Raw genomic sequence first — 16,844 nt, 5'->3', positions numbered from 1 at the left:
AAATTGGGATGGAGCCAATAAGTTTTGACCTTCAATTAAATCTGCTACTCTGGATGCTAGCAATCTTTCAAATAGTTTGCCAAGGTTTGCCAAAAGAGATGGGTCTGTATACTTTGGGATCAGATTTATTTTTGTCCCGCTTGTGAATAATTTTGATCAAAGCTACCTTCCAGAGATTAGGAAACATCCCCTCAGTAAGAAATTTGGTGTACCTAGTTAGAAGTATTTCTGGAAAGATTTCGGCAAATTGATAATTACAGCATTTTCCACAAGATCTAAACCCGGACATTTATGGATATTTATTTTGCTTAGGGCCAGCTTTAGCTCGGGAAGAGTGAAGAGATCCGTTTCATATGAGGATTGGCAGGTTGAGTTGCTGTTCCTGATAGATATTTGTTCTGGAGTTTCTGTGGTGAGATCGTCCAGGGGAAGCAAGCGATCCAGGTTGGCGTTAACTGAGTCATTCCAGTTAGTGGTTTCTGTGTTTTTGTTCACTACAGTGTTGTACACTTCATGAGAGTGATACTTGTTTTTGCTAATTTTATATAATAGACCCCAGGGATGAGAATTTCCTGTGGAGTGAACTAAGTGTTGCCAGGAGGCAAGTTTTTGGGTAGTGTACATACAAGTATGAGGAAAGGAGATTTTAATTACATTTTTAGGGTAACTGTAGTGACTTTTAGGGGAGATTCAAATATTATTGTTCGCCAAAGGTATGACGTTATCACAGCTAATTTTGCCAATAAAAAGCTGCTGTTGAAAGTTGATACGTGATTCGTTGATATTTTTAGGAGCCAGTGACAGCACGCGCGCTATGGCTGCCTAGTGAGTATTATGAGTTAAAAATCGTAATACTAAGCATTATAAGTAAACGTAGACTTGCAAAAGTGCATCACCTTCCTCGAATTACATCGCAATGGAAAAACTACTCCCTTCATTCGCCCTCTTTGGATCCCAAATGTTTGTCATCCAAAGATGAGTTTATACCTGGAAGAATTTACCGTCTTTGGAACTCTATACTGCGACGCTTATCCAGTGTTCCAGACGGTGTCAGATTTTACGAGCGTTCTCGTTGCTATAGCAACCGAAAACCGTCGCATCGACTCCTCTATTTCGAAAGCTCAATCAGACGGATACCGGTGGGTTTCGATCCTTCAGAATTTGTCTTCCTTTTCTTAAAGACAACTCCAGCATTTGATTGTTTTATAAATAAAGCAGATGCGGAATCTCATTCTGAAGAAATGCAGCTCCGCTACTTTATTGTTTCTCAGCGTTTGGAGCTGCAGGTGGAAATGTAGGTCGATGGTAGCGATACGGTCTTTGTACAAACAGAATGTTTCCTTGAAACGGCCTGTAACATTCAATTTGAAGGATTCCTCTTTGGAGTAGGCGAATAGCAAGATAAGGTCGAAGATAAGTCTACTGGCATAAAACGAAATACAAAGTGACAGAATATAATATTCCAGGAACTACGCGTAGCATTGAACAAAAGAAAGAAGGAATTATTAATGCTACTTTCAAACAAACGATAAATTTCAATTATTTCCAAAAAAAGCAGCCAATATTTCTCATTTGCTCACTAGATGGCAGTAGTGGAATATTTTTCATTTGCTCACTAGATGGCAGTGGTAGAATATTTCTCATTTGCTCACTAGATGGCAGTAGTGGAATATTTCTAATTTTCTCACTAGATAGCAGCAGTGAACACTGAAATATTATGTCTAAAAGTCAAAATAAATATTTAAAGTTTCTATGCACAATTCTTTTTTTGCGATTAACAATAAATCTGTATAAATTGAATGAATTTGTTTATTTTTGAGTTATTGTTAGGTTTAATAGACCTTGGCTTTCTTGATGAGTGTTATTGATAAGACTTTATTGCCATAATTTGTGTCTTAAATTATGTTTCGTTTTTCTTTCAGTGGTCGTGAAACAATACATGCCTCAGGTACACGATGACTTTGTTACCAGAGGTAACACAGCCGTCCTTAGATGTCACGTGCCATCATTCGTCCAGGAGTTCGTCACTGTTGAGTCTTGGGTTCGCGATGACGGGAAAGTGTTTACTTCCAGTCTAATCAAAGGTTGGTAAAAGAAATATGTGCTCTAGTGGGCTTTGTCGATACTTACATATATTTGAAGTGATGGTTAACTCCCACTCTTCTTCTTCGCAGGCAATCACGTGGTGCTGCAAACAGGAGAGCTTCTGCTTCACGACGTTACCGAGAGCGACAGCAAAAGGTCGTATAGATGTAGAACCAGACACCGCCTGACAGATGACACCGTAATTAGCACCAGTTCGGGGAAGGTCATCGTAACAGGTATGGTCGGAGACTCTCAGAGCTAACTCAGTTAATCCAAACACTGAACATTAATGAGAGAGAAGAAGATAAACAAAATAAACATTCAGAACATCGGTTTTGACACCGTGCATCCGTATCATCCCCCTACGATTCAAAACATTCGGTTTGGATTGCGATGACGTAACTGATAGGGTCACGTGAATTCTTTCGGCCTCCCGATGGTTTATGTTGTATCTGCAAGCGCCTGCAACCACGGAAATGATGTCACAAAATTTTGGCGTTATATAACTCGATTATGTATTTTTAATCCAAAATTTCCTCTGGACTTTTCTGTCTTTTTGTGGGAGAATTACCTTTTGTTTTGAAATATTAACCCCTCATTTTTGAATCGCCACCCAACCTTGTAAAACAACAGGTCTATCGAATGAGAGACAGGAAGAGATTTATAAAGAAAATAAAAACAAAGAGAGACTGAACTCGGAAAAGAATGAGAGGTTGGTTGAGATAAAGAAAGAAATCGAAAGAATGAGGAAGAATTAAAGAGAAGTTGAAAGAGAGAGAAAGAGACAGACAGAATGAAGGATTTATACAAAGAAAAGAACGAACCGGGATGGAAAAAAAGGGTTTGAGTTTTCATTGTAAGAAAACTCAGTCTTTTTTTGGGGGGGGGCGATCTTGCAGATTGCCCCAGACAAACAAAAAGAGAGAGAGCAGAAGAAAGAAAGACAGAATATAGGATTTAAAGGAAGAAAGAGAGGGAAGAGGAGGACAGAGAGAGAGAGAGAGTAATGTTGAAAGAGAGAAAGAAAAAGAGAAAAATCCAAAAAAATTGATTGAAAGACAATGAAAAATGGATTTATATGAAGGAAAAGGGAGGGAGAAGGAAAGAAAAGTTGAAAGAGTGAGTAAATGATAAAGAGAAAAAGAGAAAAGGGAAGACACAGAGAGACAGACGGAGAAAGAGAGATCCTAGAAAAAAAGTACTGAATTAAAAGAGATTTAAAGGGTGATAGAGGGGGAAGAGGAGGAGGAGGGGAGGGGAGGGGAGACGTCAAACGAGAGAAAACAATGAAAGAAAAATTTAAAGAGATATGCAGATTGAGTGAGGAAGAGATAAAAAAAAGTTGATTGAAAGATGATGAAAATGGATTTAAGGGAGGATAAGGGAGAAGGAAAGAGAAAGAGAGAAAGAAAAAGAAAGTGCAGTTGAAAGATAAAAAAGAAAGGGAATGAAAAAGAAAAAGAGAAAATAGAAGACAGAGAGAAAGAGAGCCAAAGAAAGAAGGACAGAATAAAGAAGGATTTCAAGTGAAGAGGGGAAGAGATGTAAACAGAATAAAGACGAATTGAAATGGAGAAAAAGGGTGAGGGTAGGAGAGACGTTGAAAGAGAGAAAACAAAGAAAGAAGAAGTTAAAGAGATAGCTAGGTTAAACGAGAGAGAGAGAGATTAAAATGGAAAATGAATGAAATCGAAATGGAAATAAAGATTTTAACAGAGAAGAATATATTGAAAGATTTATTGAAAAACAAAAAAAAATATATCGAAAGAGAGAGAATGAAAAATGATTTAAAGGGAGAAAGAGCGTGAGAGAAGTTGAAAGAGAAAATGAAAAAGAAAGATACGCTGTCAAAGAAATAAAGAGAAAGGAAAAAAAAACTGAAAGATATAAAGAGAAAAAGAGGAGAGGAAGAGAAAGAGGAGAGAGAGGAAAAACAAAACGATTAAAAGAGAAAATAGAAAGATCGAAACGGAAATGAATATTTAAACAGAAGTAAAGACTGGAAAATTTATCGAATGAAACGAGAGAGAGAGAGATTTACGGGTGTCCATAGGAATCTTTACATTAAAGGTTAATTGATTAACTGTCACAATAATAACTTTCGGAACTGTTTATTAATTGCCATCACGCGAGTACTTCAATGTAATTAATGTAGTCCGTCGCTCACATGAATAAAATTGAAAGCCCACGAGTCCCAATGGTGCGATCCTTCCACTCGAAAATCCCTTAAAAGTCTTCGTTCATTTCCCATTGAAGACAAGAAAAAAAAAAAACAAAAAATAAAATAAAAAGCAAACAACTTTAACTTTTCAAATGAAGCTCACTTGAGTCTTTGGCAATGACATGTCTAGTAAGTGATTGCAACTGTGAACCACAACCAGGAATGGCTAATTGATTTCATTTGGACGGATGGAGACCAAAAAAAAAGCTGGATTCTCCCGTAACGCAGATTTAGAAATCATTTCCAGAAAGCCCAACATCCCCGACTTTGCATCAAATGTCATATTCGAAATGCGATAGGCGGAGAACTCATTTCACCATCAACCATCGACGCCATCAACTGCGGGAAATATTCCAAATGGAGTCGTTGCCCCGCATATGTACACGTTTTATTGGCCAATTTGTATGTTGACCGCTGAGGGCCGTTTAACACTTCTTCCAATAAAGATCTCGAGGTTGTTGCATTAAACGTCTCATGTACCATAAAGCGGCTAATGTCCGATCCCGCAACGGAAGCCATCAGGGGGAGGGGGGAGGATGAGATCCAACCCGAGCATCGAGTAAAGGAGAAATGTTTCGCATTCGGCATCGGATATTTTCACACCTGACCGATCATTACGAGCGGTAACGTAAACCGCCTCGTGCCTCAACGCTCTCCGTAAGCTAATGGCGTAGATTATGGTGTCGGAAGGCGCAATGGCCGTAATATTTTTTCGTGGGGTGGAATTGCCGACGAAAAATTGATGTTTAATTTATGAAATTGCGCTCATTAAGGTAGATTGCGTTTAGATTAAACGGTCTACTCACCAGAGGCTGCTCTGAACAGTTCTGTGTTTGGTGTAGCAACCAAGTTAACACCCACCAGTGAACCCGCCGTATAAACTGCGTCTGATTTACGAAAAATTGCATTTTTATTTAGAATTAGTAAAAATGAAGAACAGAAGTATTCAAATTATGTGTGTTTTGAATAACTTTGAATAAACAATAATTATTTTATATCTGATGAAGGTCTCTTATTTTCCTATCCGAAACGTTAACCTTTGCATTCTTTTTCCTTTTAATCGCATTTTGTAATTGTATTCCTTTTTATTTCATCCGTACTCCATTTTTCATTCGTCTTATGAGCGAACTTTGACTAATTAACAACTGAAATTCATCTTTTGGTCACATGATTTGAAGCAATAACCAGAGAACAAGTTCTGGACATTAAAACTTTTTTTTTTTTTTTTTTTGCTTAGAACCGCACGGAACTTCTCTTCCAAGAGTTACCTTCAGCAAGTCGTACGTTCGGTCAATAGAGGGCAGCACCGTTGAACTAGTGTGTACAGGGGAAGGCCAGCCTGTCCCCACCTACAGGTATGTATCGATTTTTAGCAATACGAAGTAGAACAGCGTTTCATTATGTACGAGGAGTAATCATTTAATTCGCGAACTGGTGCAAGATCTTCTCTTAATTGTCATCATCTGAATCTTCTGTGGATTTCTCCTTCTCGAAATACTCTCCCTTGACCTTTACCTACGCATTAAATGCTTCTTGCAAGCCGTTTTTCGAAATATTGCGTTGTGACTCTTCGAGCATCGTTATGTCACACTCGAAACGCTTGCCTTTCAGAGCTTTCTTCAAACGTGGCAACAGGAAGAAATCACACGGGGCTAAGTCTTGTTAATAAGGGGGTTATGGCAGAACCTCGGCACCTATGGCAATGATCACTGCCTGTACGCGGGGCTGGCATTTCTTGATGGAGAAACCAATTCACACCGGAATATGGCCTTCCTACTTGGACACTCATTACCATACACTTCATTCATCTCTTTAACTGTTTCCGATGCATTTAATCCCTTTCCCAAAATCGCATATCGCTGTTCTATCTGTATGTCTAACATGATTCTTGCTTCAAAACGATCGTTAATGACACGCAGCCAAAAAAAATCTCTTCACGCAGCTCTAGCTGGACAAGTACTGACACGCTCACACAGAGTCTGCTCAGCAGCGATCAGGGAGAGCGCCTCTAGCGGCAGTTATGGAAAATTCGCGCGGTAAACATAAAATCTTGCACAAGTCCGCGAATGATCACTCCTCGTAGATTAACATGCTGCGTTTCAAAATTTCCTCATCTGTACATTTATACTTCTAACCACAAAAATCTCATCACATCACATACTTGCCTAACAAGGGTGTGGTGCCCTTGGGGACATACTTCGACATATTTTAACGCCAACTTCTAAAATTGATTTCCATTTTCATTTAAATTCAAAGAGGGTTTGTTATTCGAAATTATCTTAATGATCTCTGATCATAACGTGCTCTTCTGTACAATTATTATAACATTCGCGTGATTATGGTAAAACAAATCTTGGATTTGTTTCTCCATAGTTCATTGAATTCTAAACTTAGTTCTAAAGACAAGAAGCAATCTCTCCCCCAATATATTTATAAAATTTTCTCTTCCATTTCCAATACATTTTAATTTATATTAAAGTTTCAGTGATTATTTTGAGTATTTATTTCGTCTCACTCTGTTTCTTTTTTGCCTCTATTAATATTTCAAACTTACTGCCTTCTCTATTTTATCAATTCCTCATTTTTTATTTAAACTTTCCTGTCCTCTTTTTGCTTCTTTCATCTCTTCTGTCGCGTTCTGTTAATTCCATTCATCCTGCCTCCTTTTATTTGCATCTTCCATCCTTCTTTTACCTGTCTAATCCGCTCACCCTCTTCTACCCAGCACTTCAATCCAATTCATACGAATCTCAGCTGCGTGTTTTTATTCCCATCTGATATTTTTCCATGTTGTTCGAAGTTCAGATAAAACTTAATGAAGTCTGGGCACTGCAAGAGAACGAGAGAGAGAGAGAGATGTTGGCTAACATCTGCATCAGTCAGGAAAAGATGCAGGAGATTTTTCAATTATGATGCGCTGTGGAGAGCTTGTGGTTGACTAGATGCAATCTAGAAGCGCGCATATTCCATCCAGTCATATACCATCCTTGCTCTTTACTAAACCAGGCGAAGCCCTGTTTAATTACGTTCTTCAAATGTGCAAGAAATAATTAATTGAGTAGCTACACGCATGTAATTTACTAGATGCTCTCCTAAATCTAAAGAAACAAAAAGAAGCAGGGATGCTGTAGAAAAATGAAAGTTGGTACAAATCTCCGTACATCTCAAAACTTTCCTGAAGTTTTCTTAATTGATATTAGAGAAAGAAATAAGAATTGATGAAAGCCAAGAATCCTCCCTGAACAATAACATTTAAAAGATGCGCCAAATATTAAAATAGTTTTCCTCCCATTTTGTATGGTCTCTTATCCAAAATTGTAAATGGATTTTGATTGGCTAGTTTTAGTTATCTAAGATTAAATCTTTCAAATCCATTTTTTTTTTTGCGATACTTCAAAAAGGAAATTCTTCTAGTGAATTGTTTAAAATCCATCTCCCCATTCTATTATAATAAACAGGATGCTTGAACACCAAAAAAAATCCAAGTCAAATAATTATAATTATCCTCGCATTGAAGAACCCATTTTTTTCTCTTCGAATAAAGATATTCTGTTACCTAAGAGTTATAATTAACAACAGAGGGTTAATTATCTGTTACTTTTTAATTTTTTTTTGATATCTGAATCTTGTCAGCTAAAAACAAAATTTCAGCTAATTATCATGCAGTGTGTAATTAATCTGTTATTTTTTAAGTTACTTTTTTTTAATATTAGACTCGTGCTGAGTAACAAAATGTCAGCTAATTATCATAATTAAATTGCGAGGATTTTCTTTTTTCATTGGGTGTCATGTGTCGTTTTAATTATTTTAGGCAACTCTACTGAGAGATATACATGTAAGAAAATACATAAACTGTATAACTTACGAGGATAATTCCAGAAATCTTTCTTAATCTATTTATATTCTGTGGACAAAAAGAAGAATTTCCTCATTGCAATATTGTGAGAATAATCAGAAATATTTCTGATGATCCTCTTTAGAAACTTGAATAAAGTCCTGTTATTGTCAAGGATAATTACACCCACTGTCCAAATAATTATATATCTTTATTCAATATTTGATAGGGCCAGGTATTGTCCGAAAAACACATCGTGGCTTGGGTTCCAGTAGGTGTCTGATGGAATCTAGCTTCATATTTGATCATTCTTCCATTAGAGTGTTGGTCTGTTGCTGCTGTCTCGTGGTCAGTAGGAAACTGCATAATCTATTTCCACCATCAGTCCAGTCTTGGCGTTGGAGGCACCATCCCAGTCGAATCTTCCTCATTTTTAAAGAAAGAAGTCGTTTTAGTATAGGTACACGACTATCAAATCCCAGATTCTTCAATTCCTGTCACATAGGTCGGTGGAAAATTGGTCATTCTTTACGCAAATTGAATTTTCAGTCATTTGGTCATATTGGACCTTCTGTCCTGTCTAAATTCCTTCTTCCACTCATTGTATGCTTTTGAGATGGTTTCTTTCACCACACCACAGATTCTCTTTGTTTTCTCTGTTATGGCTCCTGCTAGATATGCTCCAAAAGTAACTCCTTTCTGAAAAGTGGGAAGACCCATGTTTTCACCATGATGACCGGATCGACCAAGAAGCTCCAGGAAAGTGTGCAGTACTTATCTGATGCCAAGAAACTTGTGATCATACCATCTTTCTAAGTGTTTTGCCAGTCAGTGCAAATGGAAGATAAAGATAATTGAATACAAGACAGTATACGCAATAAGGATAAGTGTTGAGGATGATTAAATCCAAGAATGTTACTCATCGTACTCTAAAATATTCCCAGACACTTGAAGCAGAGAAGTCCGCATTTATGATTTGCAACTGACTCTGAGAAATCAAGGAAACATATTAATTTTTCTCCATCGCTCTCTTGTTCAGTTATCAAATACAGCAATGTGTCCAGATTTTTCGGATACAACATCAAAATGTCGTTTCCCCTGACTGACAAATCTCTGGAAGCTGTTGATCGTTTTATGAAAAGGAAGATGTCTCTCTGTTTTCCGAGCGTGTTTTAAAACTCATTATTCCCCAAACGAGAGATGCATCAGATGTTTGCTCGTTTCAGGAACCATTTCACGCTGGATGACACATCTAAGAAGAAAACTCGTGAATTTTTTATGAGTCTTCTAATGTTCAGAATCACTCGCTGACAATATATAAAAGTCCAAAGTGTTTACGTGGTTGATGAGAGATCGGACATGTTTTTCTATTGCAGTAACATCACAAAGGAACGTGTTTTAAAATGTCTTCATTCATATTGAGTGTGTTTTCTTTGCTAGACATTTATAAAATGTATTCGCATAAATATGGTAGCGGTGTTTATCGAAGAAATTTATTTACTGTATTGTTTGGTATTTCTATTTTCCAGTTGGATGAAAGAAGAATTTGGCAGACTGACCCCTGTTCAACAAAATGACCGATTACTTCAACTTTATGGTCTGCTACTGATCAGAAGAGCCAGCAAAGAAGATAACGGAAAATATATCTGCTTCGTAAGGAATTCTGTTGGTGACAGAAGAGTGGAGACGGTTTTAACTCTAACTGGTATGTTCAATAGTTTAAATTCTAGATCTTAATAAAAGATATATTGGTGCTACCATCTAGCAGCAAAAGTAATTAAAAATATACCTTTGAGGGGGCTTCTTTTATACTTCTACTTTGGATTGGCTAATTGTCCGCTATCACGGAACATCTTTAGTTTAGAAAGTTTTAATTTGATTTTCCATGATAAATTGTCTTTGCTCTTCTGTGCTTTGCTCATTTATTTTTGTGCCTTTTCTTCTGTTAATGCGTGTTTCTTTGTGCATCCAGTTAAAAAAAGGAGAGTGAGGCATCGCATTGAAAGAAAGAACTACATTCTCGTGTTCTAATCAGTCAGCCAAAACAAAAAAGGGAACACTCTTGCGTAAATGAAGAAACACTGCCCGAAGTACTTCTAAACAACTCAAAAGAGACCGAACAAAGAAACTAGACGGGCAATAAGCCTATCTGTCTATCTATCTGTTTATTTATTTAAGTGTCTATCGATCTGGCTGCCAGGCGATCTAAATCTATTTCCGGTAGCATCCCAAGAACTTAGCATGGTTTGCTTTGAGAATGACGTCACACAAAAGCGAGGCAGGCGTGGATCTCAAACAGGATTTATGTGATCTGTACCGGGGGGAACATCTTAACATTCCTCATATGAAAATCCCAAACATAGAAGGAATGGGAACCTGTAGCACTTAGTACTGTACGGGAATTGATGCATAAGAAGACAAAATAAGATACTTGTTGATATAGACTTGAATTTCTTTAGTAATTTTCAGGAAATATGTGTTAACGGAGGTTTTTCCAGGAAACTAAAGTTGCTTCTGTGGAAGAGAGGAATTATAGAATCAAATTCGGAAGGACAATGCACGTGGAAGTATCTATAGAAAATACATGCAGCAGAAACAGAACGTCTATGATACAGATAATGGAGAGACTTTGTAAGAGATAGGTCTCTTTTTAATGGATTCTAGAAGCCTGAGAGAAGCTTTAGGGACACTCTCTAAGATGCAGGAACAATATTCCATAATAGGGAAGATTTTAGATATGTACAGAATTGGGAAGTTGTTTAGAAGAAAAGTAACTCAAAGAGCAAAGGAAAACTCAGTTTTTAGATGCAGAGGAAGGAACATTTATGATGTGCTTATACTAAGAGGGATTATAAATCGGGGTAATCCTAATAGACGTATATGTGATCTTGTCTAGGAATCTGAGTGTCATCGAAGATGCCATATGAGCTGTAGACCTATTTTTGCGTGTTATAAGCGTGGACTGAGTTTCAGAAGAACTGAAATCATCTAAGTTATGTTTTCTCCATTTGAGAATTAAATAGTGATCGACATTTAAGGAATTCGTAATGGGTATTCCAGAAAATAAAACTGTAATTGAGAAACCTTGATCTGTTCATACAGGTCAAGGTTTCTCAAACTGTGACGTGGAATGCAATGTGCTATCATCAGCAAAACTATGGATAGGATTTCCAGTTAATGGAAGGCGATCATTAATAAAGAAGAAAAGAGTGGGCGAAAGAAGTGAACCTTGGGGAACACCAGCATTAGTGGAGAAATTGGAGAATAAAGAGCCATCTACCATCGCTAGCAGTGAGCAGTCAGAAAAAAAAAATATATATCCAATTACAAAAACCAGTCGACAACCCTTTATTCTAAACACGATTAAAAAGCCTTAGAAATGTCAGGAGCATTTGCTATTGATATTTCTAAGATGTTATCAGCTTCAGGAGGAAAACTGTGGTTTTTACTGGGTATTGACAAACGCCAAACCAAACTTTCATGCTATTTAAATTAGATAAAAATCTCTGAACGAAGAGAATACTAATGGATTTGTTGGAAAACCTCCGAGCTGTACACATGCCAATTACAAAACGTGATGGTTTCATGGAGAAGTTACAAACAAAAAATGAGGCATTCTCAGAAATATCTTAGTTGGGCAGCTGAAAATTGACTATTCTATCTAATTCAACAAAGGTCTACTTAATATATCGCATTTTAAAACCCTAGACTAGGGGTTTAAAAAGGTCTGGAAAATTTCCAGTCTTTTGCGAAGAGAAATCTGTTCTCAACAGACAAGAAATTAATGGCCTCTCTGAGAGTTTTGACTAGTTTCTCTTTATTCCCTTTGCTGGAACGCACGGCATTTTTGTAGCATCTCCTCTATATACGAGAACGTTGGAAAAATGAGTTGGTATTAAATTTGGTTTCTACCTGGATAAGAATGCAATTTTTGTGCCAGAAAACACAAACCAGTATTTTATTGTATTCCCAATATTAGAAACATCCATTACACATTTTTCTCCCACATCTGAAACGAGCAGTGAAAGATCATCGCTATGAGGAACTCAATCTGTTTAAACGTCCATGCTTGATAGAACTGATGAATATTCAAACTTATCTAGAACATGAGAAAAATAGTCGCAATTCCTAAACGTAACAGGGTCAAACTGACGATTTACACTTAGAAGTGAAGCATTGAAAACAATATGTATCCTTCTATTGAAGCAATGTTTTCTTGATAAAGCCCACCATCCTTTTGGTGGAGTCTTTCAAGTCGAAAGATTTGAAAGACTTTTTCTGGAGTCTTTTCAAGTCGAAAGACTTGAAAGACTCCACCAAAAATAAAGCTTGAGGTCAGGATAGGCGAGGGTACTGAGGAGTCTATATATTATAAGATATCACTTTGATTTTAAGCTGCGATATGAGGACAAAATAATGTATATTTTTCTTTATTGGATATTAGTTTTGTTATTATTTCATTTTTTCCATAACTCAACTATCCTTCCATCTACTGGAAAGTCTAAATATGTGACTAATTTATTTTTTTAGTTCAGTTATCGGTGCACATCCACCCTGCCTTCCAAGTTCTACAAATTGGACGACCAGCAATTTTTAACTGCACGGTTCGAGGCTATCCAGTCCACTCGGTATACTGGAGGAAGGACATGCGGCCCCTGACAGAAAACGATCGAGTTAAATTTCTGTCTCGCGAAGTACTACAGATAAGCTCAGTGCAAAGAGAAGACAAAGGGATGTACCAGTGCTTTGTGCAAAATGATCAGGACTCTGCACAGGGGACAGCAGAAGTCAACCTTGGAGGTAAAGCTAATGATATTAAACTTCATTACTTCTTACATCTTTAGACTTTTATTTTTACAGACTAAGGATAGCTTAGCTTATTACCCTGAGAATTTAATTCTTTATGTTAATGCAATTAGATATAATTTAGTGCTAAAGAATCATATCTACGGTATACAACCAACCGAAGTTGTAATATTAAAGACATCATTACTGTTATAGACATCACAGTACTACCAGCAAACATGGAGGAGGATCACCAATGGTTTGGGCAGAAATATCTTGTTATTCTTTAGGTCCTATGATCACCCTGAATGGGTGAATTACTGCCACTGATCACTTCAATATTTTGAGCAGCCAGGTTCATCCCATGGTCCAAACATTGTTTCCCATTAATGATGCGATGTTTCAAGAGGATAATGCTCCGATACACACAGACAGATGAGTCCAATTTTGGTTTGAGAGGATGAAATTGAAACTAGGCGTATGCACAATCACCAGACATAAACGTTATTGAGCCACTGTGGGCATCGGAGAGTAGAGTGAGAAGCGGATTTCCTCCACATTCATCATTCATTGAACTTGGGTGATGGAGGTGGTGGGAATTGAGTGATTCTTCCATGAAGAGTGGTCCAGTATTCCTCTTAAGGCAGTGTAAGATTTATTAGAATCTATTCCATGTAGAATACAATTTCCTTCACCATGATGAAGATGGAGGAAACTGAGTGATTCTTCCATGAAGAATGGTCTAGTGTTCCTCTTAAGATAGTTTAAGATTTATTAGAATCTATTCCACGCAGAATACCAGCTTCCTTTAATTAGAAGGACTTCCCAGCAACATTTTAGGACATGCCTGTACTCTAATCACAGGTGTTTCCATTATTTTGTCCATCTCCTAATATCTCATATTGTAAAATCCTTGGCAACCATTTGCCTATCTTCCATACTTTGAATAAATAACGCTTCCTCGATAAAGAAGCCTACTGTTGTTGATTCTCGGTGGGCATCCCCACCCAGATAGCCGTTTTTTGACTAGTTGGATTCTCCTCAATTCTGTAAATTTATTTCACAATATGAGAGATGCCAAAATATGTGTAGTAAAAACAAAAAAAAAAAATGTTTAGAGTACTACAGATAAAGTTGAAGCCTTGTGTTCTAAATTTTTTTATATGTTTCATCAATTAATGATAATTTAACAGTCAATTGCTCTTTCATATATCGGTGTTAAATCTACAGAGGCAACTCCTCGTTCAGCAGCACATCTAACCTTAATTATTCCTTTTCATGAGGTGTGACCATTAAGATATATAATCTATCAACATTGTAAACAAATAAAACAGACTAAAATAATTTATTTTTAAAAACTAACTTTATTTTCAATATAACTATTCTTTTGTACAGTTTTTACATAAAATGTTACCAATGTTTGCTCTGCATAAAACCAACATTGTACGTTTAATAAAGTCTTACAACTATCAATCGAAGTACGTAACTTTTAGCGCTCCTCTGATATAAGAAATTAAAAAAAAGAAAAAAAGGGGGATAAATAAGAGTCTAAGAAAAATCGAAGTATGTAAAAGAATGAACTAACTTAAGAAAATAGCCTTTTACGTAATTGAAATTTTGGCCCCACACTCAATATCGATAAGATAACCCATAAACTGGATAGCTCTCAGAATGAAGTAGAGAATTTCATATTGAAACTTGACAAAAATCGGCCCGGCTATAAACAGTGGCCATCATCTTCACTACTCCCCTTGTTACATAAATTAATTTTTATTCTACGCATAACCTCTTTGTTTTTTTTTTCTTTTTTTTCGTTCGAAACTCGGCTTCCGATGTGAGCAGAGAATGAAAGAGAAAGAGAGAGAGAGAGGCATCTTAATGCATGCATGAGATATATCGATTCTGAGATTTTAATTACACACACACCAGCGCGGTGGTCTATTTTGCTCATAGCATCATAAATAGGAGCTTTTTTTAAAGTGGGAAAACTTGGTAACATCATCCATGAATATGTAATCATGTCGCTTTTGAAGTGGATCATAAAAGATCTAGGAATCTGGCCTGCTTGCTTTAATCAACCCAAGCTAACAGTTTACAGCGAGGTCATACCGGTGTATTATTTCTATAATTAATTCATAGACAAAAATCCACTATCACTTTTACATCTCCTAACTTTCTTAATCCCCGAGATAATTAGAAGCGATGTTATGAAAGAGAATCGAACTGAAGTTTGCAGCACTCGGCAACACGGTTTTGCATATTTATAAGTCCTTTTGTGCCCTCTTTGAGCATTAATAAAATGTAAATTCCAACTGTCGTTGAACACGAAATGAGTGCAATTTGAATGGGGTCCTGGTTTCTGAGCAAAATTTACTGGACTTTGACAACAATCACCAAATAGTCCTCTACATACTGAAATATATAATAGGAACCATACATATGCTGATCAACTGGAATGAATGCTTTGACACGCATTTATAACAAACTGTTTGTCTGTATAATGAGGATGGTTTATAAATTTCAGCAATTTTCTAACGGTACGATGTAGACGCCAAGTAATTCTTGATGCTGGTTCTATTCCGATCAATTAGAAGGACTGCTAATTTGATAGGAATAGATTTCTTTAAAAAAAAAGAGTTATATAAGAAACCTGCTATTGTGGTTTCCATCCTACCAAATGTCATAAATTTACAGCTTTCTGGTCGCTTCCTAAATTCATTACGGATGCTGTTAGTCTATAGTACTCGGAGGAAGATCACAACTCACACAGATGGTTTGTTGACCATCGCGGTAGGCAGAGATTAGAATCACCGTCCTCTCCACAATGACACAAGAAATATTTATGGGTTTTTTTAAACTCTGTGGCTGTTTGTCGATCTTAGGCGTGGACAACAAGTTCTTACCCTCAAGTACTCTGTTTTTTCCTCCAGCAAAACAGACAAATCCAGCACAGGACACACTCATCTTATACACGTAATCATATAAGTTAGTTCTTCGGTGGTCCTAATATGATACTTTGCTTTCATGCTTTTTAAAGGTATTATACTCTCTTTGAGTTCTGAAAAGGTCCAGCTAACGTTTACACAACTTAAAAAGACACCTTATTGTAAGCTATCTCAACCACGTTGTGAAAAATAGTCCATAAAAATTCCTCCATTCACCGACGGGACTCGAACTCTGGTGCTTTGAACCTGGTGTGGGGAGCAGTACAAAGTTGTGAAAACTTTCTAATAAGTTACGATTGTCAAATGTTTATTCACGCTGAGTTCCAGATGCTGACTGCGGTTCAGAAAAAGAATGGAAAACAGTTTAAGAGGACGATTTGAGCAGTTTTAAAGAAGATTAAGAAAGAAAGTTTATGTCTATAATAGTGGCCAGGAATAAAACTGGATTATCATTCAGCTCCAAAAACCAAGCAAAAGTCCCTTCTGTGGAAACATTTGGGTCCATCACCCCAGAGAAATTCAAGACCCAAAAGTCTGCTAGAAAGATAATGACATTTTTCCCTAATTCAAAATTATAATTCGAATTCCTGGTTAAATACATGGTGCTGTTACTTTTACGACAGTGTCAATTATATTTAGTTGAATCTTTAAAAGAGCGGATTCGAAACATAACCTCGCCCTCCTTATACACAGATTTCGCTCTTAGCGATTTTCATCCGTTCAATAATGTAAAAGAAGCACTTCCTGGACGCCGTTTTATCCAATTATTAACAATTTAACGTTGAGAAGGATCTCAATGGATTGAGGTCTAAGAAGAATTTCTTTTTCGGATGGTTAACTTCGCTATAAAATAACTGGAATTGATCCGTTGAGGACAAGAGGAATTATATGCAAAAATAATAAAATAAACATATAAGTTCTACCATGTCATTCATGCCTAGTTGGATCACTTTTCTTTCGAATGACAAGCAGC

General features: G+C 36.8%; 1 protein-coding gene across 1 annotated transcript in view; it reads left to right on the top strand.

Annotated features, from left to right (window-relative positions):
- Positions 1 to 16,844, top strand: part of LOC150077754 (cell adhesion molecule Dscam1-like) — a 156,892-nt gene that overhangs the window by 110,317 nt on the left and 29,731 nt on the right. Inside the window, exons 3-7 of the mRNA XM_090385434.1 lie at positions 1,923 to 2,084; positions 2,175 to 2,321; positions 5,544 to 5,661; positions 9,671 to 9,846; positions 12,672 to 12,941. Of these exons, the coding sequence (XP_090241560.1) occupies positions 1,923 to 2,084; positions 2,175 to 2,321; positions 5,544 to 5,661; positions 9,671 to 9,846; positions 12,672 to 12,941 (873 nt within the window). The remainder of the gene's footprint in view (positions 1 to 1,922; positions 2,085 to 2,174; positions 2,322 to 5,543; positions 5,662 to 9,670; positions 9,847 to 12,671; positions 12,942 to 16,844) is intronic.

The sequence above is a fragment of the Mastigoproctus giganteus genome, chromosome 11 (genome assembly GCF_048544385.1).
Source record: "Mastigoproctus giganteus isolate SK-2022 chromosome 11, ASM4854438v1, whole genome shotgun sequence".
Lineage (NCBI taxonomy): Eukaryota > Metazoa > Arthropoda > Arachnida > Uropygi > Thelyphonidae > Mastigoproctus > Mastigoproctus giganteus.
Note: the sequence above shows the minus strand (reverse complement) of the source record. Positions and strands in the feature narration are given on the sequence as shown.